Source organism: Euprymna scolopes, chromosome 9 (assembly GCF_053919585.1).
Source record: "Euprymna scolopes isolate OS-2025 chromosome 9, ASM5391958v1, whole genome shotgun sequence".
In the NCBI taxonomy this organism is placed as follows: domain Eukaryota; kingdom Metazoa; phylum Mollusca; class Cephalopoda; order Sepiida; family Sepiolidae; genus Euprymna; species Euprymna scolopes.
Genome location: NC_136490.1, coordinates 151119946 through 151141392, shown reverse-complemented (window position 1 = coordinate 151141392; position 21447 = coordinate 151119946). Strand labels below are relative to the sequence as shown.

Below are 21447 nucleotides of genomic sequence, written 5' to 3'. Positions count from 1 at the left end.
CTGTTGCGATGTTAGTATTTGAATAATTGATGAGGGAGAACACAGTAACAGTTAAATAAATATGTATTAATGAAAAAAGTATGAAAAAGGTAAATTGAGCAATATATTTGCACAACTATTGGACTAGTTGGTGATGACCATACTCTCCGTGTGTCTGTCTCTGACTGACTTGATTCAACCAGTCCTCGTTGCCCAGAAGTGACTTCATAGAATAGTTAATTATTCCAGGCAGTAGGGCTACGTCCCCAACAGTTTCTCATTCTAGTTTACTATTCTGTACTGTCTCTGTTGCTATTCCTGTATCAGTGCAATATTTGGTCCTGATCCCTATCTTCCTTGGGTGTTTTCAGGGGTGGGGGAGTAAACCAATTGCTCTATGTCACAATCTTAAAATTCTGCATTTTTGATTTTTGGTTCCATTTTGGAGTCTGTATTTTACGCGCACTCTAAAATTTATCAAAGGCAAAACAATTTCTTTATTAAATAGAGTTTGTTTCACTTACAAATTAACATCGAATTTGGAAATATTTATATACTATAAAAATATACTTCTGGCAAGTGAGCTACACTACGCAGTTAGTCTGATGAATTCATCAGATGAAATGGAACACAAACATTTCTATGTAGGTCACTAACCATTTGACTTGCCTCAAAATCAAACGATTCCAGGTTTACTCTCATGTGCAGCTACTGTTTCTTTGCAGCAGGTGCATGCTATTTGTGGCCTCTTAATCTTTGTTCTTTCCATATCACAGTTTTCTTATTGTAATAGAAACAATTGTACTCTTTATTTTGAACTCATTTCTGAGTTATTTTCTAGTAGCAAGAGCAGTATATACTTGCAGCTTAAAATTTTGAATATGTTTGCTTTATAACATTGCTGATTGGTTGTAGCAGTTAATTTCCTTTCTGGCTTGCCCAATCAGAGACCATCACTCAGGTGATTTGTAAGTTTATGAAAGGTTAAACCAACGGCAATTCCCTCTCTTTCCTCCTGGCTCTTGCTGACAACACACTCTTCTGTTGAGGGCATAACTTCACTCAGGCCTTTAGCTGTGGGTCAACGAGAAGACAAACAAGCCAACTTGACAGCCTCCGCACATGGACTTCAATGCGGTACACACATGAACTCACATCCTCCTATAGGACTCTCTAATTTTGTATCCCCATCAATATATGGACTTACGCTTCTGGTACTAACTTCAACACACATCCATCTTTCAACAGGTTTGTCTTTCATCAATGTCTCTACACAGGAACTCTTCCCAATAATCTTTTCATACAAGTCATGATGTTAGGTAAACACGGGGTGTAAAGCAATTATTCAGTTATCTATCTATCTATCTATCTCTTTCTAATTGTTTATCTGCCGAGTAAATAACAAAGATTGAATTATCGGAAACAATAAGTTGAGCGTATGCAGGTGCAGAGGGGTCAAAGGGTCATGCTGTAACATGAATCAAATTCTGTGACTGATCAAGTTGCACTGGAAGGTATGCAAACAAGGACCAGATCTGACGTGTCAGGGATTCATGTTTGAATAAGCCGAGTTAATTTTAGTGAGTTGGGCCTTGAGATGCCAAAGAGACAAGATGGGTTTAACGAGCTCCCTGTAAGGGAGCGATGGTTTCCAAATGGGTGCAGAGAAACCATAAGCCAAAGATCGTCATTCACTCTAGTTCTGCTGTGAAAAAAATGCCTGGGAGTAAATAAAGAATATATATATAAAAACATACAGCGTCTTGTGTCTGTCTTGCATGCAGCTTGTTATAAAAGACTCCAGCTCCTTCAAGACGTTGGTGAATCCCACAAGAGGAGAAACAGGTATGTTGTCATGTTGGTCCCCCCGATATATCGGAGAGGAACCTATGTTTTCAGTCGCATCCGTGCTTCCATGCTTCTGTGCGTCCGTTAGTCCTGACTATTGCCAGATAACCGTCCATTAGTTTTTCCTGAAATTTTGCCACAAATTGTATTTTATTAAATAGATGTGCACAGTAAAAAAATTTTTTACAATAATCCTGTTGTGCCTACAGGGTCTCAAAAGAGGTCAAAAATGCCCCAAAATAGCAAAAAGTAACACATTTTGGCCCATAACTTTTGATCCTTCCATTAGATTTTTTTAAAACTTGGCCAAAATGTGGAGCCCATTGTTCTTAATATAAATCTAGTATGGGTGACCCTGGCAAAATTCTGGTTCTTGTCCCCGGGACTTTCAGTGCTAAAAACGCCTCTTTTTGTGGCACTTTTTTCATATTTCTTAACAAAAACTTGATATGTCTGACTATATAGTGGTTTTTCATGGTGGTCAACTCAAATATACATGTGTTAAGGCTTGAAATTGCACCGTTATCCATTTACAATGGGATTCGGCATCCCCAGGGGCTCAAAAGAGATCAAAAATGCTCCAAAATAGCCAAAAATGACACTTTTTGCTCCATAGCGGTTGATCCAACCATTAGATTTTTCTGAAACTTGGCCAAAATGTGGAGGCCATTGTTCTTAATATAAATTCAGTATGGGTGACTCTGGCAAAATTCTGGTTCGCATCCCTCTGAGACTTTTAGAGTTAAAAACGTCTTTTTGGAGCTCTTTTTTCATATTACTCAAGAACTTGATATTTATGTTTATATAGTAGTTTTCCATGGTGCTGAATTCAAATATACATGTCTTAAGACATGAAAATGCTTCGTTTGTTCATTTTCACTGGGATTCGGCATTCCCAGAAGCTCAAAAGAGGTCACAAATGCCCCAAAATTGCAAAAAATGACACTTTTTACCCCATAACTTTTGTCCTATCTATTGGATTTTTCTGAAACTTGGCGAAAATGTGAAAGCAACGTTGGCCCTTCATACTTCTCACATTCATCATTTCTTTACTATTTTTTATGGCATCATCTCACATGTAGCACAAGAGGGGGACCACGCACGCGTGGCTTGTTCGTGTATTCTATGTTCTGACACGCATGCACACAGAAACAGACGAGTCATGGCCTGTTAAAAGTAGACAGTTAAATACACAAATAGATAAAAACGAGACATAATATATAACATTATTAATGAAGCCTCTTGTCATCCATCCTACAATTCTATTCCGTCTGCCTGCTTCCCACCTGACTACAACTTGGATGTCTTCAAGTCCAACGTTAACAAATTCCTAATGAACCGCCCCCTTAAGTAAACACTTCATCAAATCTCCACACTAACGTAATGTACTTGCAATAACCCTTATCCCTGAGTGGCTTCCGGGCCTTGATAAGTGGTGACCACCGTGTAAAAAAAAAAAAAAAAAATTTCCTTGTGTGCTCTTGATGGATTACATGTCTCTTAAACATCTTTTAATGTTTGTTTCTAATTTTTTTTTTTACAAAGGAGTCACCACTTATCAAGACTCAAGGCTAAGGGTTAATGAGTATACGGTAGTCAATGGGACAATATCTTAGTAGTGGAAATTTAATAAATTGGATTACTTACAGCAATGGCTCATCAAAGAATTTGTTTACGTTGGACTTGAAGACCACCATATTGTAGTCAGCTTGAAAGCAGGGAAACAGAAGAGAGTTAGAGAGTTCCACAGGTGTGCAGTTCTAAGAAAGAAGCTTTGTTCATGGAATCTATAGAAATGAGACGAGATGAATGTTTCATTCTATATTAATAAACAAACTTTGTCATTTTTGTTAGTAGCTTTGATAGAAGAAAGATAGATTTAATATCATGCCGGCTGATTGAAGAAGAGAATAGTTCAGTGTTTGTGCGTGCACATGTTTATAGCTAGTAGTCGCTGGGGCAAAAGAAGCTGGTTAAAAGAGAAAGAAAGGGCAAAGTCTTCAATGCGTTGGCGTGTTGTCGTGCGTGAGTGTGAGTTGTATTGATGTATGTTCTTTAGCGTGATAAAGAATGTTCGTTTGAGTATCGCATGTGGAAACAAATGGGAGTTTGAAAAGAGCCATAGCTAGCTTGTAGTACTCACGTTCAGCCTGGGGGCCAAAGCCCCCTAGCGATGTTTGCTATTGGGAAGACCAGCGAGAAAAAGGATTAATGGTCTCAGATTTCGCCTTTTATATACTCTGTCATGTGGCTGAGAGCTGGCTTGTGATTGGACAAGCCAGGAGGGAATGGATTTCAAATCTCAAAGTTGTGAGAAGTAGCTTCTGCCTGTTTGTAGCGGCTGCTACAAATCTACTTTTAGGTTTATATACAGATAAAGAGTGGGGGAAATTATTGATAGTGGTTTCAGGTAGACAAATGTTTTTCATGAATGTTTGAATTAAATATGTTAATAGATTGTTTTCCTTTCTATCTTACTTTTCCAACACACATTATCAACAATAACAACCACAAACAGTGTCTACAATGTATGCAGAGAATAACCATTCCAACTATGTGGTTAGCTAAAATGGTAAAAGTCTGAAATATAAAATATTCCTCTTTATAACTGTGACAATGTGTTTCTATCATTTTGGTGTCTTTGATCTTTTTGTTTTAGCCTTCTCTAGCAAACTGCAATCAACAAAATAAAGATGAGTCTGCAAATCAGATGATGACGAAACCATCCATATCAGTTGATAATTCTGCAAATGTACAAGTTGCTCAACCGCTCAGCCATGCTGATAATCAAGTGCCAAAAGTTGTAACATCATCCCTCCAGTTTTCATCTGCATCAATTCAAACACCACTTTCACCTTCTGATTGTAATTTGATCTCTTCTACACTAACAACTTCATCGAAACCATCGTCTTTGCCTGCTTCTCAAGAAATTACCCAGACACCTCCAGCAGATTATAAAGGTAAGTTTAAATCACCTGAAATTTCTTAAATATCAATTTCATGAGGATCATTTAAATACAAACTTAGAAGAATCATACTTGATAGAAATTAAGTATATTTTTCTGTAAAGTTAATAAGAATTGAGTAAATAAGAAATTGCTAGTCATGCATTATAATTTATTGAATATTATTTTGATGAGGATATTTTAAATAAAAAATTGGGAGAGTCATACTTTATAAAAATGAAGTATATTTTTCTGTAAAGTTAATAAGAATTGAGTAAAATCTATCAGGTTTCAGAACTTTTAGAGTATGATTGATAATTTGTATTCTGGCTTCTATTCTCATATTCAGCCAATGATTTCAAGATTTTAGCCAATGTAATTATAAATAGTAGATCAGAAAATTAGTAATATGTGTGCGTGTGTGTACCATTCTGAAGTGGCACTCATGCTAGGTGGGTTGAACCGGCTTCCTCCAAAGGAAGAAGTTCCACAGAAATATCAAATTCACAAGCAGTCCCCAATCGCATGTATATCTCTGTTAGGGGAGATGACTATGTTAGGTTTTTGCAGCTCTTGAAAGCAGGTGTTGATATTCTCCTACATACAGTGCCTAGTATTCTAAAATGGTTACCTATCTAGTACTGACCAGACTCAACATTGGCTTAACTTTGGTTATCTAACAAGAACTGTTGTGTCAGCATGATTATGCTGGGCATAATATGTGTTTGTGTGTGTGTATATAATGCCTGTTGAGGCGAAATTGTTTGATCTGTAATATAGTATATAAATGTAACATTGTTACAGCGAATAATATACAAGCTTATGTTGGGTTCACTAGTGGAATTTTCAAGGGTATAGAAACCACATATGCTCATTCAAAACTAGGATAACTCCAAAACCTTGATAAACTTCCACATCATTAGCTAAATGCGTCACAGTATTAAAGTGGGCAATATTGGGTAGTTAATAAGTATATATTCAACAAAAGAATAAAATGCAACTTTTGCATCTTAGAATCATATATAATTATTTTTAAGGACAACTTGGTAAATAAAATGCAGGAATTTCTACAAAACTGCCCTTGCTGAAATAGGTATGTGCTATTTTTAATCGAGCTAAACACTATTGAAATTAGTTAAAATTAAAATTAATTTGCTTATGTAGAAACTTAGAAAAATAGAACAAATCATACTAAGGGTTTGGAACTTATGCATATTCATTACAGGGTTGGATTAAAAATGGTTGACTTTTTCCCCTTGGGTATCTAGCACTGGAAAATAATACTATCAATTGCTTCCATTATTTAGACAGCAGAGTGGTTTAATTAGATTATTCTGAGTGATGCATGTTGTCAGCTCGTACATTAGAACTATAATTAGAAAATATATGTCATGTAAAGTATGAGGGATGTGTTCTACAAAGCATTTAACATGTTGTTTCTTTGCAACATCCCATGTTGTACAGATATTAAAATAAGATTGATAATGGAGTCCAACTTTCCGTTTGGAGATACTAATTGTAAGGTATAGTATCAAAGGGACACTTGAAATTTTAAAACATTCCAATGATAAAATGATCTCATTAAATTATTAATTAATATGGGATTTGAATAATAATTGAATGGAATAAGCTGTTAATATAGAAATATGGAATAAACTGTTAATATAGAAAAATTAACATTTAGGAGTTTTTCCGATGCACAAGTAGCTTTATCAGAAGGTACTCAGATCTAATACATTCCAATTAAACATAATACTACTTCACTTCATTGAAACTATATGTATCTTAGGGATCTAATAAATATTACTGATCCTTCAAATCACAAAACTGGATAACTCATCAATTTAGATGGTGGTGGCTATATAAAAAAAACTAGAAAAAAAAAGGGGTGCATCTACACTATATTACCGAAATTTGAAATTCTTAATATTGAATTTCAAAGCAAACCAATCGTCTCTACTTAATTGTTATGTAACAATAATGTATATATCCAAAAATTATGAAAAACGATTAGGTAGGAAAAAATTATTAAAGAAAACATTTTTTGACAAAAATTAGCAAAAACGAAATGTTTGGCTTTTTTTAGCCAAACATTTCACAGGAGAGGTTTTTATGATAAAGATTAAAAACTCATGTTTTTTAAATAATGCAGTAATACTTCTGAAATGCCAATTAAGTAGATATTGTCGTTTTTTAGTTGATATTGACATAAAAAGTCAGTAGATACTATTATTTTTTTAATCAATTCTTTTGTTTTCCGAATATTGCTATTATAGTGTAGTTGCACCAAAAATGTTTATATCTTGTAAAGTTAGAATGATGTATAATGTCTAGCAATAAATTATAAGAGGTCTGAATATATTAATACAACATCAAAGTTTAACACATTAATCTGAATGAACATTATTTAATGAAGAAAATTTCAAGGTGGAACTCATTAGTAGCATAGATGAATAAATCTAGAAACACTTAAAAACAACAATCTATTTCTTACAGCTGAAAAGGGGGAAAGTGATATATGATTAAGCAGATCATGAGTTTGAATTTCAGGATATTATTACTTTTTTTTATTCTTCCTTTTTGCAATTAAATACTATTGAAATTTATCAAAGAAAAGGGATAAATTCAGTGGAGATAATTTTAATTTTCTACTCAAAATTATCTCCCTTAGACTATTATTTTGATTTTTTTCTAAAGCAGTAATTAATAATCTTATAGATTGCTGTTTAGGTTAAAATAAAAGATAATCACTAAATCAAAGAAACATATATTATAAACTGCAATTTTAAATCTATTTTTGGTTATCAATTCACAATATCTGCCCAAGAGACTGAATTGTTTGATTGAATGGTTATTATGGAAAATTTTGTTTATCTAATTACTGAGTTAACTAACATGCATGTTTTTTTGCTAAGAAATTATTATAAATATTTTATAAATGTGCTCTTCCAATTTTTTGTGAAAGTTTGTCTGATTCTAAATTTGAAACCATGAATATCCAAAATGGCAGCCTGAGTGCTTTCCCTCGTTGAATTAGATGTCTTTACTTTTTTGGGATAGGAGTCTTTGAATATTATCCTTAAGTAAGTGGTTAAAATTTTTGAATTTTCGTTCAAACCATCTTATGTATCTTCGTCTTTTTATTTTATCTCTTTGATCTTTGTAGCAATTTTGGATAATACCTGCTTGTCTCTGAAGAGCTGTGTGATGGACTATATTTTTCATTATTATAGTGAAACATGTGTAAGAGAGCAATGAAAAAGATATTCACTTAGAATTGAATAATATAAAAAATTAAAATAAAAAAATTGTAATAGAGTGGAAAACAAAAGAAAGCCAAAGATATGAAAATCAGACTTACCGACAGGGAAACAAAAAAGAAACCTAAAAAGTTATAAAAGTTATTACCAAGAAAGAAAGAATATTATTTACAGAAGCAGTGTTTTGGTTCAGTATGACACCTTAATCTGAGCAGCTTGAGGAAGCAGTATCCCATAGGGTGATCTTTAAGTACCAATGGCAACACCCTAGAGTTTGAGTTTTTGCAGAAAAATCTGACGAGCCAAAATCTATTGAGGAGATGTGGATTAAACCACCTGGAGCCTGCTGTACAACAAAATGGACAAAAGGTACGGTTACTTGAGGTGGGCGGTGTACCAAGACATTTTCTTGATATTAGGTTGATTCGGGGAAATCCAGAGAACAATGGGTATAATGAGCAACAGGAAGGCCAACAAGAAACACTATGAAGATCCCAAAGAGAGCAACATCCGACAAGACAGGGGGGGGGGTAAAAAAGAGTGAAAAAAAGAAAGCCAGAGATATGAAAGGCAGACTTACTGATAGAGAGATGAAAAAGTAACATGGCAACGGATAGGGCATCATCATTTTTTTCTTTTTCTTTATTTTTTATTTCAGTAAAAGTATTAGTTATGCATTAGTAGATTAAAGTGTTAATACAAACAAAATGGATGCAGTTTAACGTCTTTGCCCAGGACTATTTTTTTTTTTTTTTTTTAATATATAGAAATTTATATACATACAGGCCCGTGAAGAAAAAAAAAATTATTCCGTCGAATCCCCCAACAAGTTTTGAAGAAAAACGCTTTAATTTTATTCTTGTTGCGGGTTTCGTGAATACATCAGTGATATTTTGTTCTGATGATATGTAATTCAAAATAATGGATTCCTTTTTCACCTTGTTTTTTATGAAATCATATTTTATATCTATATGATTAGATCTTTGGTTGAATATCGTGTTCTGTGCTAAGACTATACTGGCTTGATTATCACAATTAATTACTACGGGGCTTTTAGTTAATTCTGGCTCTAAAATAGTCTTTAGGATATTTTTAAGGTAAAGTGCTTCGTGGGTCGTGTGTGTAATCGCGATAAATTCTGTTTCACACGTAGAGAGAGATACAATCTGTTGCTTTTTAGATTTCCATGAAATAATAGGCCCATTTTCTGAGAGTCTGAAACAATATCCAGATGTACTTTTTGATCTTTGTCGTTTCCCCAATCTGAATCCGAAAATCCTTCTAATTTTAGTGGATTTTTTGATTTTCTAAATACTAACTTCTGTTCTTTAGTTCCTTTTAAACAACGAAGGACTTGTTTAGCTCTGTTTAAATCCTTCATTGTCAGTCGTGATAATTTTTGTGACAGTTTTGTTACTGGATAGCATATGTCGGGTCTGGTCGCAGTCATTAAATATACAAGACTACCTATAATTTCCCAGTATAATTTATCATTTATTATTTCAGATTCTGTGTGTATATTTTTATTAATATCATTTTTGACCAGTGTAGAGCGTTTCTTGCACTCTCCCATTCCAAATTTTAATTGTATTTTGTCAATGTATCTCAATCGATTCATCGTAACAAGTCCTTTGCTTTGAGTAAATTCTATCCCCAAAAACAAGGATATTTTGGCAAGATCAGTCATTTTGAATCTTTTACTTAATTTGTTCTTAACATCAGTTAACATTATGTCACAATTTGATGCGATTAAAATATCATCAACCCACAAAATCAAAATCAGTAGTTTATCGTCTTTGTGCTGGGTATATAAACAGGGGTCTGCAGCGCATTGTCTAAATTGTTGTTTAATAATATAATCATGAAATACTGTATTCCAACACTGAGCACTCTGCTTTAGACCATATAATGACTTGTTAAGTCGCCACACGCTGTTTTTATTTTTCATTATAAATCCCTCTGGAGGGGTAATATAAATTTCACAGTCTATTGGGGCATTCAAATAAGCATTTTTTATGTCCATTTGATGGATGTTTAGATCATATTGCGATGCGATTTGCAGTAAAATTCTGATTGTTGTTAGGTTTGTGGTCGGTGAAAACGTAGAAAAGTATTCTATACCGTAAATCTGAAAGTATCCTTTAGCAACAAATCTAGCTTTGTACTGTTCTACGTCTGATGCTGTAGTCTTTTTTGTAAAGACCCATCTTGTAGAAATAACATGTTTATCTTTTGGGAGAGGCACTACCGTATAGGTATCATTTTCAGTTAAAGCATCTATTTCTTTTTTCATGGCAATTTTCCATTCATCACAATTTTCTGAATTAATTGCTTCGTTGAAGCTTTTTGGCACATTTTCCATGGAATAGCAATAGTCGATTTGATAATCTTTTGTATTGTCGACCACAAAAAAATCGGGTCGCCTTCTATTTCTTTTGGGATATCTTTCGACTTTATCATCATCATCATCATCATGGATACTCTTGTCTCCGTCATTTTTATTGTCTTTGTTTGTTTTAATAATTTGAGGAAATATAATTTCATCCTCTTCATATGACGGGTTTTCGTCTTTAAAATTAAACGTGTCTGTGAATTTTACACATCGGATTCTTTTTATTTTATTTTTCTCTGGAAAAAATACTAAATTGGCTGGACTGTTTTTATTGTATCCAAGAAATATACCTCTGTTGGCTTTAATATTCAATTTACTCTTTTTATTTATGTATGCGAAGCAAGTTGAACCAAATATATACATTCTGCTTAAATTTGTTTTTTTACCACAGAAAGATTCATATGGAGTTTTAGATAGTGTTTTGTTAAAGCACCTGTTGCGTATATAGGTTGCCGCCATAAGTACATACGTCCAGAGGTTTTCTGAGAGTTTTGGTTCAATGAGTAGGCATCTTGCCATTTGAAAAAATGTCTGCCACGCACGTCCCGTTTTAGTGTGGCGATCTAGGAGCTGATTTTTCATGCTTGATATGATGGTTAATTAGTAAAAGTTCAAAGTCTTTATTGGTGAATTCCATACCGTTGTCAGAGCGAATACACTTTACTTCACCATAGGGAGCCATGTTGGCTAAATATTTTTTAGTTGCTAGCAGGGTATCAAATTTGTTCTTTAAAAAGTAAACCATTATTAAACCTGAATGGTCATCTACGAAATTCAACACATATCTATAATGTTCTCTGGTCATCGGTTCCACGGGGCCGTTCAAGTCACAATGCACCATTGATAGAATTTTTTTGGCCTTGTCTGATATCTTGCTTTGATAGTTTGTCATTTTCCCTTGCGTACAGATGTCGTAGTTGAAGTTTTTTTATGTTTGTATTTTCATTCCATCAACTACAGTCGGCAACTTTTTGATATCAGGAATATTGTAATGTCCAAGAATTTTATGCCATGTCTGTAGATCATGGCAGGCGGTTTTCGATGGGACTATGTGATTTAAATAATATAGTCTTCCATTTTCTTTAATGTCGAATACAGTTCCATTCGAGTACACCAGTTTTGATTTATTGGGGCTAAAATTTATATTTGCACCTTGTTTAGTGGCAGCTTGTACAGAAAATATGTTTTGTTTAAATTTTGGGATTAGAAGAGCGTTTTCTAGAATACAGAAACATAGTTCACCTTTATTGTTCCTTAGCGAGATTTTAGCATCGCCTCTTTTCAAAACGATATCATTTACTCGACTCCCGTCAACTAGTTCTACAAAATGATTTTGTGGCTTAAAGTTGGGATCAAAATTGATAAAATCAGATTCCTTTGTAATCACATGTGCCGTGGCCCCACACTCGACAAGAAAATTATTATTGTTTGTTGAAGCGTTAAACGTACACGAAAATAAAAATGTATGTTCACTAACAGAACTCTCCACATTTTTAATGGACTCGCCATTTTGAGTCTTGTATCTACATTGGAAACTCTTGTGATTAGGTCGTCCACAATTATAGCAAATAATTTTTGTACTTTTCTTAGGAGAAAAATTGTTTTTGGCAAAGTTGCGGTTTTTATTCCTGGTATGGGTATAATTTAATTTTGGTGTTTTTATGTGTGTATTTTTAAATTCGTTTTTTTCTGTGATCATTTTTTCAGTTTCCTCGTAACTTCTGAGTGCTACCTTGAATTGGCTAAATCTCATGGGTTTTTCTTTCTGGGTTATCACGGTGGTAAATGGCTTGAAATCACTCGGTAATCCCTTAAGGACCATGGAAATTAACAGACAGTCACTTATAACTTCACCAGACATTTTTAAAGAATTTGCAGTCGTTTCGGCTCTTATAATATAATCAGCAATAGTTTCAGCTTCCATTCGTTTTAGAGAGGTCAGTTCAGTATATAAAGAAATAATTTTGGGTTTTCCTTTCGATAAATAATGCTCTCTCAATATGTTCAATGCTTTGCAGCCATTGTCCAGGGCTTCTCTTATTACCAGTGATAGACTTCGGTCATCTAAGCACTGTATTAATTCCGCAAAGACAGTTGCGTTCTTTTCAAACAAGTCAGGGTCGTTTCTATTTTCAGGTTGTGGTTGAAGTACTTTGTGTAGCTTTTGGATATCCTAGAAATTTAACTCTTTGTTAGCTCTTTGTAAAATATTTGTCCTCAAATTCACCTACGAACCAAACATAAATAACAAAATACCATTTCTCGACGTATTAGTAGATTCAAGCAATCCTACTGCATACACAACTTCAACATACAAAAAACCTACCAACAATAACGCAATAATCCTTAATTACCACAGCGAATGCCCAGAAAAATATAAAAGTGCCCTTATAAAAAGTTTGATTCACCGCGCATGAAAGGGGGGGGGGTATTTCGCGTGTCTTTTTTTGCAAGTCATGCATTAAACTAAAACTATGTATAAAACGCTTATTTTGTGACATTATGATGTCGTAAGCACTCATGGCCGTGTGGGCAAAAGCGTTTTCCCGTAACTTTTTACCTTCTTCCCCTCTTTCATGTTTCATGTTCGAACCTGACCACTGTAGCTCTTTTTTTTTTTTTTCAGTCAGTCAGTCACACAGGCCTGCTATTTTGATTGAAAGAAAAGTCGTTTTGATTGTGGGGAGGGGGAGGCGGTTCAGCACACAGATAACACTCCGTACCCACCTTCTGGTATATAGTCATCAAAAAGTGCTGAATATCTGAAGAATAGCTTCTTCTCTTTGTATTCCTTTATCACATATTCTTTTTTTAGGCAATTACATTTTCGTGTTTTTATCCATTGTATCTTTTATTTTTGAAATTGTTGTGGGGGTACAGACGTAGCCTACGATGGAGTTGATATATAATAATGAAAAAGTATTCAATATCTTTAGTATAGCAAATGTAGACCCGGGCAACGCCAGGTATCCATGCTAGTATAGTACTAAAATATAAAATATTTATAAAAATCATAGAATTAATCTAAATAATTTCCAATCTATCATTTTTATATTACATGCTAAAAAAACTGATGGTTTTCTTCATAACATTATCATGATAAGAAATGCCTAATTAAAAAAAAATATATATTTTGGTAGGGAGGTCGTTTGAAAGTGATAAATGCTTAGAATTTGAATGCATTTCAATAACAAAATATCTTTTGTGGTTTTATAATGTTATTACATGATAACATAATTTCTCTGTATGATGACTTTTTTGAAGTTTTGATGTATGAAGCGGCCTAAATAAATAGTAAGTGTTTTCTGCTGTTGTAGTTGTATACGAATGCAGGCAAGACAATAATATGTGTAATGTAATAAGTAATAACTTAAATAAAAAACAAAAGCATAAATGTATTGAGATTTTAAGAGTTCATGACATTGTAATTATAAAGAAACGCCAACATTTTTAATGAAAATTCTTTCAATCAATGTCAATTCTGTTCATGCAATCTTATGATGCATGTTTTTCTTAACTCTGTGGTTTGAACGTTGGTGTCAGTAGAAAACCTGAACGGATAAGGAAAGAATAGAATTGTGGGTGGAGGGAAAAATGATTGTGAATGATTTTGTATACAGGATTTTCTTATTTTGTTTAGGGTCAGTATTTATTTCACATATTTCAAGTATTATTGTTACATGGAAAGGGCTGTCCCCTTCCCATGTAAATAAGAAAAATACTACATAAATGAAAATGATATTAGGATAAGCCTAGAATCGAACCCTGTAGGCCAGGTAAAGAAATGGAATGTTAGAAATCAAGTCTATTGTTAATTCTTTTATAAATCTGAATATTAAATATGTCAGTAAAAGAATGGACAATGCAAATTAAAAATATATTGTTTGAAAATAGGTTAGATATTAGAATTGGGGATTCTTTTGTTTGCCAAAAGTGTGTTTGGACAAACATATGTAAAGACACGTGAAAATTAGTCACGTTTGAAAACACACTTCTGACGTTATAAACAAAGGACATTTCTCAATATAGGATTCTATGGGTTTGGAGTCAGTTGTTCAGTCTAGAGAGGAGAGAATCAGTTGGAGAGGAGAACCCTTAGAAGCGAAGGGTAAAAGATTTGACCATGTAGATCCAAATTTGAATTCCTGACGTCATCGACCGGTCGATCAGATGAATAAAGAAGTCATCATTATGTTGTAACTGTTGTCTTGTGCCATCCTTCATCACGGACGAAAGGTAATTGTGTTTATCATCTTATAATGAACATTGTGTAAACCCTTCCAAGAATTATGAGTCCTCATCCTCCATAAGTGAAGTATCTCCTCCTCTCTATATGTTAAGAGAACTGTAAAAGATATAAATGTCTTCCCATCAGAAGTGTCATCACAATCATTATACGTTATATATGTGCCCCAATATGAACTCTCGTCATCTTTAAATATGAACCCGTATTACACAACATATTGCGATTTGGTGCTCATTGTCAGGGCACCCTACAAGGGTGTGGAAAAAATCAAACCTCAATGATACCACCAATGATAACAACTAAAGGTCCTTTGAAAAAAAAATACTGCTAGACGAACTTCACACAGAAACACAATAATCATGGAAAAAAATAAAAAAACAATAATAGAATAAAACAAAAAGCACACACACGAATATCTATTTAGAAAGGTTGGATGGCTTTTAGAAATTATCATTGGTTAGGTTTTTATTTATCATGTTTTCTCTCAAATATATACTTACCATATTCTTTCATGTTTGCATTGGCCTTCTCCTGCCAACTAGACCTGATACCTTAACTGTTCTACATCTACTAATCTAAGAACTCTCATCCATTCTTTTCAATTTGGCCAAACTAACATAATCTTCTGTTCTGTACACATCTCCCTATATTGATTTAACATAATTCTGAGGTCATCAGATCTACACTTGTCCTTAAAACTCCCATTACATATCCATTGTATCACTTTCATATCAATGATGAAACAGATATATTGCATGCTGGTATTACATATTTTTTTAAATAGGATTTTTGCGAAAGATAAATTTAGTTATTATTGTATTATTGTATTCATTCATTAATTTAAGCAAAATTAAATTTTAAATTAAAACTTATTAAAACTTATTATCAATGTTGTCAAAACAACCATTCAAATCATGTTCAAAATTGGATACTTATGCAGAATATGGACCGTGCTATTTTTTAGATAGGATTCTCGGGTTAAATTTAATTTTTTTATTTATTAAATTGTTAGGTCAAAGTACATGTAGTTAGAAAACGCACCTCATTCGCATGTTAAGAATAAGTTTCTAAATAATGATGTTATTTAAACACAGTTCATGTTCTGCATAAGTACCCCAAATTGATTTAAATTAAAACTGATTTTAAATACGTTTAAAGGTAAACTCATACAGACTGATATTATCAAAGTTTTTATTTTATAGATTAACATTTTGTTTTTCCTTAAAACTTTTTTTAGATTATTTTTCATTAAAACTTTTAAAAAGATTGAAAGTGAAACTTTCATTCCTTTATTTAATAACTAGGGGGGATACTCGGTGTTGCCCGGGTGTTTGTAGGTGTGTGTATGGTGGGGAGGGGGTAAATAATAACCCTGAACTATGTTAAAAAATTGGAAAAACCAAAACCCAAACAAAAAACAGCGAGAAAAAAAAAAAACGCTGTGTGTATAGTAGGGGGGGGGGAGGTAAACTAAAGAATAAGCAAAGTAAAAAAAAAAAAAATGTTGCCTGAGTGTTTAAAGATGTAAAAGGAAAAAAAAATAGTTTTGGTTGGGAGGCGGGATTGAACCTGGAAGCCTTGAGGCGGAGGTGACACAAACGCCAACCACTTAACCGTCTAGGCCAGGAGTAAGAGGAATTTAATAGAGTGTTAAAATAAGGCTTATAAAGCGAGTGAAAGAGGTTTGATTGACAGATAGCCGCTAAATGAGGTCATCGTGGGAGCATTACAAGATGATGTAGCAGTATTTTATTTAATGCAGGACAGCTTTTTGGGGTTTGTTTACTTTGTTTCAATGTGGGGCAGTTTTCGCTTCTCCAAGATGATGGTTCCCCAAGATGATGGTGGGGGGGAAACCGGCTCCCCAAATGAAGGGGGATTAGCAATTGTTTGATATAAGGAGTTTAGCCCCAAATTGATCAAAGCTGGTTGCTTGTGGACGTTCCCGGCGTGATGCCAAGAATACCGTGTTAGTCTTGAATTAGTTTCGCTTTCTATACAAAAAAGCCGAATCAACATGTGAGAAGCCAAAATAGCAATAATTTTGTAAAAGTCGCTGTAAGTAAATCTAGATGCTACACGCGTTGCCAAATCCTAGATATTATTATATAGGGGGTATATAAATAGTTCTAAGCGATAGTAACGACCCCGGGAGCGTGTGCGAAAGAAACCTTTGCGAGACATACACGAAATGGTCACACACATTTTGCCTTTTATATATATAGAGAAGACTTTTCTGTGTTATAAGATTTGTAAAGTTCTTGTTCTATGCTTTTTGTAATTAGAAATCACACCAAAAAAGAAAAATTATTTTAGTATCTCATTTTGGAGATGCTTATTTTATCTTATGATCCAAGTTTTTATAAATTGATGTCACTGACTTGTACAATAAACATTTTAATAAATGGAAACAAAAAAAATCCCTATTTTTTAATAATAAATTTGTTCTAAATACAAATATATTTTTATTCACATCAAATTAGTTTTTGTAATTCATTCAAAGGCAAATAAAAAAATCAACTGTAAACATTGCAGCACAATTTCTACGTTTAATAACTGTGAATGAAACTTGTTGCAACAACAACCATTCCATATCATATATTTATAGTCACATAAGCTGATGCGAGAAACATTAGCTTATTTTAAAAGTGTCAATAACATTTGTTTTTAATCTTTTAAATCCTAAACATTTTTATTAAACTGCATTGTGCAAATAAATGAATTTATTTGTTGGATTTCAATTGATAGACTGTCCTGTTCTCAGGAAAAAATGGATATCCCTTGTAAGTGTCGCAAGGGTCGCACAATCCCATACCTCACCTCACCTGAACTGACACTGCTTGATTCTAGTGGTAAGAAGAAATCCAGGACAACTGGAAATAATGTCGAGATTTGTGGAAAGCACATACAGCACTTGGTATTCCCAAATAGTCATCCATTTAGTAATAACCAGTCTCAATGCCACTTAACTTCGATGATCTAATGGCAAACAGTGTATCAGCGTGATTGTGCCAATTATTAAAACTAGCAAAACTTTGAAGAAATTACATAGCAGTTTGCTTACTGTCTTTTTTTTTTCTTAGTGTAAAATATTTGGATAAATATTTGTATATTCATATTATTTGGATTCTTTAAGACTACTATTTTTTGCATTTCATCTTTGCCAATCGGATAATCTCATTTTTTAATGGATGTGAAAAGTGATCATTTCCATATGAACGAAGGACCATGCATATTATTACTTGATATTACGTGAGATATAAATTGATCAAAATTGAAATGATTAGAATTCATTGTTTAATTATTGTTATTATTTTATATGCAGATAATTTTTACACAGTCCCACTTGCTGATGGAGGAAGACCATTTAATTTAAATGAACATCAGACGTTTATTAAAAAGTTTAATTTCTCTCCTGGTGCTCCGTCCTACACACAGAGACCCATGTTCGAACTGACGGAAGAAAAGAACAAAGCTGAAGTAAGTTCTTCTTCTTTTCAAATAACATATCATTTTTATAGAAAACTAGCTGATCCATGTCCCAGCGTTGCCCCAGAAAATAAATTCACTCAAGAAATTGTATGACCAACCTTGAACAATTAAATTATTTGTGGCTTATGATTATCCGTTGTGAACACAAATTCCACAATGTTAAAAGCAGACCCCAGAAATTTTGTACTTTTGGGTTGCTATTACTTATTAATATTAATATTTTCACAAATATTATGATTTTTAAGCAGCAGAAACCATTGTCCTTGTAGATACTTATCTCATTCATGTTGTTTTCACTGAAGCAAACAACTTTTTTTATTAGTTTGAATATGAAATAATTAAAAAAGATGAAAAAGAGAACCTGAAAATTAAATACAATGCAAAGTTAAGATTGTTATTTACATAATAATAATTGTATCATTATTTGCAAGATTATCTCCGATAAAACATCACCCCCCCCCCCACCCGAAAATGTTATTTTATTGTGCGAAAGGAAAATGTTCCCTCTAATGGTTGTGTAATGGTAGGTAGAGGAAGGGTGTAAGTGGTAAAATAATAAATATGTACCTTATGAAGAAATGCTACCGATGAAAATCATAAGAGGATATTAAAAAATAAAAGACAGGAATTAAATCAATCACAGACAGAAAAAAAATAAGAGTATTTCTTTTACTATCACACGCATCTGTTCTGGTGATTACATGTAAAAAGTTTGAAAAAACATTTGCAAAAAAGAATTAATAATCACATTTTAAATTTTAAAGTAGGGGATCACTTTTCCTATATAAATTTAATGTAAAATGAGAATCCACTACCTGATCACTTATCTGGAAGTGTAGACGTGTAAACATTTACTTTTTTTTAGCTTTTCATTCAAAAACATTTTTAAACAAATTTTTAATTGTACCTGGATTTCGATAAGTAAAAAAAACAATCTTCATTTTCGGCTACATCCCTTCTTTCTACTTCATTTTATGGTTAGCCCTCTTCCCTTCCCCCAGATAGACAAGTTTTTTCACTGGTTAAGAAAAAGAAAAAGTTCTCCATGTATAAATTATTTGAAAGCAGAAGAAAAGGCTTAATTTGAAAAGTAAAAAGAAACAAAAAAAAAATATCCCTGCCCCAATAGTTTCTATATTATTTTTTTTATTGCACAATAAAATACTAAATAATTTCTGTGCTTTAACTTAGTAAATATAAAAAAAATGACCTCAACTTTAAATTTAATGAGTGTGATAGTAAAAATTTGGCAAGTGTATAGATTAGATGATAGATAAATTTGTTTGGAAAACTGATATGAGCATATCGGAGTTAAAATCATGTGACACTTTTTATGTCCGTCACTAATCACATTCAAGGATTTGTGTCGCATGACTTAAATTAACCAATCAATAAATTTTTTTCTATGTTATTTCATTTTTTACTTTTCTGTAGTTGTATCTATTCTGATACTATACTTTATCTTTTCTGTGGTATCTTTTCTGCACCTGAGGGAGAAATCATTCTAGACTGCAGCAATTTTTATTTTTGTCCCAATTGGGTGGGCCACTTTTTAGAGAAATGTATTTTCCTCATATTAAAAAGTGACCTTGTGTCTAACTTTGTCATCATGAGGAAGCCGGTTAATAGGAATAACCAAGCTGTGACATATTTGTGTTGATAAAAACGAAGAAAAAAAAACAACTTTGTGCCCAACTCTTCCCTTGATTTCAATATTTGATGACCCTATAAAATTTTTTCTTTTCAGTTTATTTTTATTTTTTTGTTTATAGATATACGAGCTAAATCGTTCTTTTCATTTATATTTTGATTTCTTAAACAATTCCAATATATATATACGAGGGGTGTGCAATAAGTAATGCCCTTGACCCACTTCCCATAGCAGTAGAGCAACGAAACTTGGCACAGTTATTAGTCTTTCTCTACATAGGAATCACCCAGAGTTATGCATTTCTCCCATCGTTTGATGCAGCTCTGGAGACCGTTTTTGTAGAATACCTCAGGTTGGTCCTCCAACCACGATGTGACTTCAGAAATCAAGGCTGCATCATCTGGGAAACGCTTTCCTTTCAAAAACAACTTCATGGCTGGAAAGAGGTGAAAGTCCTTGGTTGGGGAAGGAGAAATCCTTCAAGACTGAGGCAAATTGCAAAGAAAAAATTTATAAAATAACTTTGAAAAATGCTTGAAGACATGAACAGTGGAAGAATTGCCAAACTAAGTACAAATAATGGTTTGTATATTTGACATCGAATCCGATATTCCTTTCATTTTTTGAATAAAATATTTGTATAACTTCTTAAAAGACTTTTAACTCGAAATGTAAAATATGACAGCAGTGTTATTTCATAGTTTAGTCACTGAAATATTATGACCATAAAAACAAAACAAAAGTAACTGTAAAAAATAAAAGAAAAGTTTAACAACCATTTGTTGCTTTTCACGAATGTGAATATGAAATGCTCACAGATATGTTTAATCTTCTATTCTTGAATGAATTTGACTTCTAAATAAGTCATCTTCAATTTCTCTGGAGAGCCCCGATACTGATGTGATTTTGTTATATTAATTTTATGATGCATAAAATGCAAAGTAAATATAGAAAGCAGTCAACATGTATAAGCAGTAATAAAGCGCATACGTTAATATTCTGGAGTAAACAGTATCTCTATCATTATATTAGGTCACAGAAATATTAGGTCACAGTGTAACAGGTAGCAGGTATAGAGCTGATTAAAAAAGGCAGCTAACTTCTCTTTGGATGTCTTTATTGGGAGAAGAAGCCAGTCTGAAATAAATGTAAGATATTTTTGAAAGGAGACAAAATGAAAATGAGGGTTGAGATAGCGAATCAGATTAGAATATGAAGCTTTTGGTTAGTAAGTTATTATGTTTTATGCAGAGGGAAAATCGACTTTATTATGTAGCGGGAAAATCGACTTTATTATATAAATAGATGAGTTGTATTCACCCAGCATTGCCAAAAGGAAAGACATATTGTTAGATGAAGAGTTTACAGAAAAATAATGCTAAATATAGTTTTCATGTTTGCATTTTTTTGGATAGGCGTTTTTAAAATTTGTTTTAGATTTGAATATGATTGATAATGAAAATAATTCAATGGGTATTTATTTAAGTTACATATAAGCAAGAAACATATACAGATGCACAAGAATTTATCTGAAAGTTTTATTGATACACAGATTATAAAAATACATTTATTTAAAATTTCTTTATTATTATGCCGCTTATTAAAATCAATTATTTCAACTCAATTTTTAATAA

At 32.9% G+C, this 21447-nt stretch overlaps 1 protein-coding gene across 2 annotated transcripts in view; it reads left to right on the top strand.

The window, feature by feature from the left end:
- Positions 1-21447, top strand: part of LOC145284916 (uncharacterized) — a 106439-nt gene that overhangs the window by 52078 nt on the left and 32914 nt on the right. For both annotated transcript variants that reach the window (XM_080134010.1, XM_080134011.1), the window contains exons 13-14: positions 4487-4787; positions 17996-18150. In XM_080134010.1, coding sequence (XP_079990136.1) covers positions 4487-4787; positions 17996-18150 — 456 coding nt within the window. The remainder of the gene's footprint in view (positions 1-4486; positions 4788-17995; positions 18151-21447) is intronic.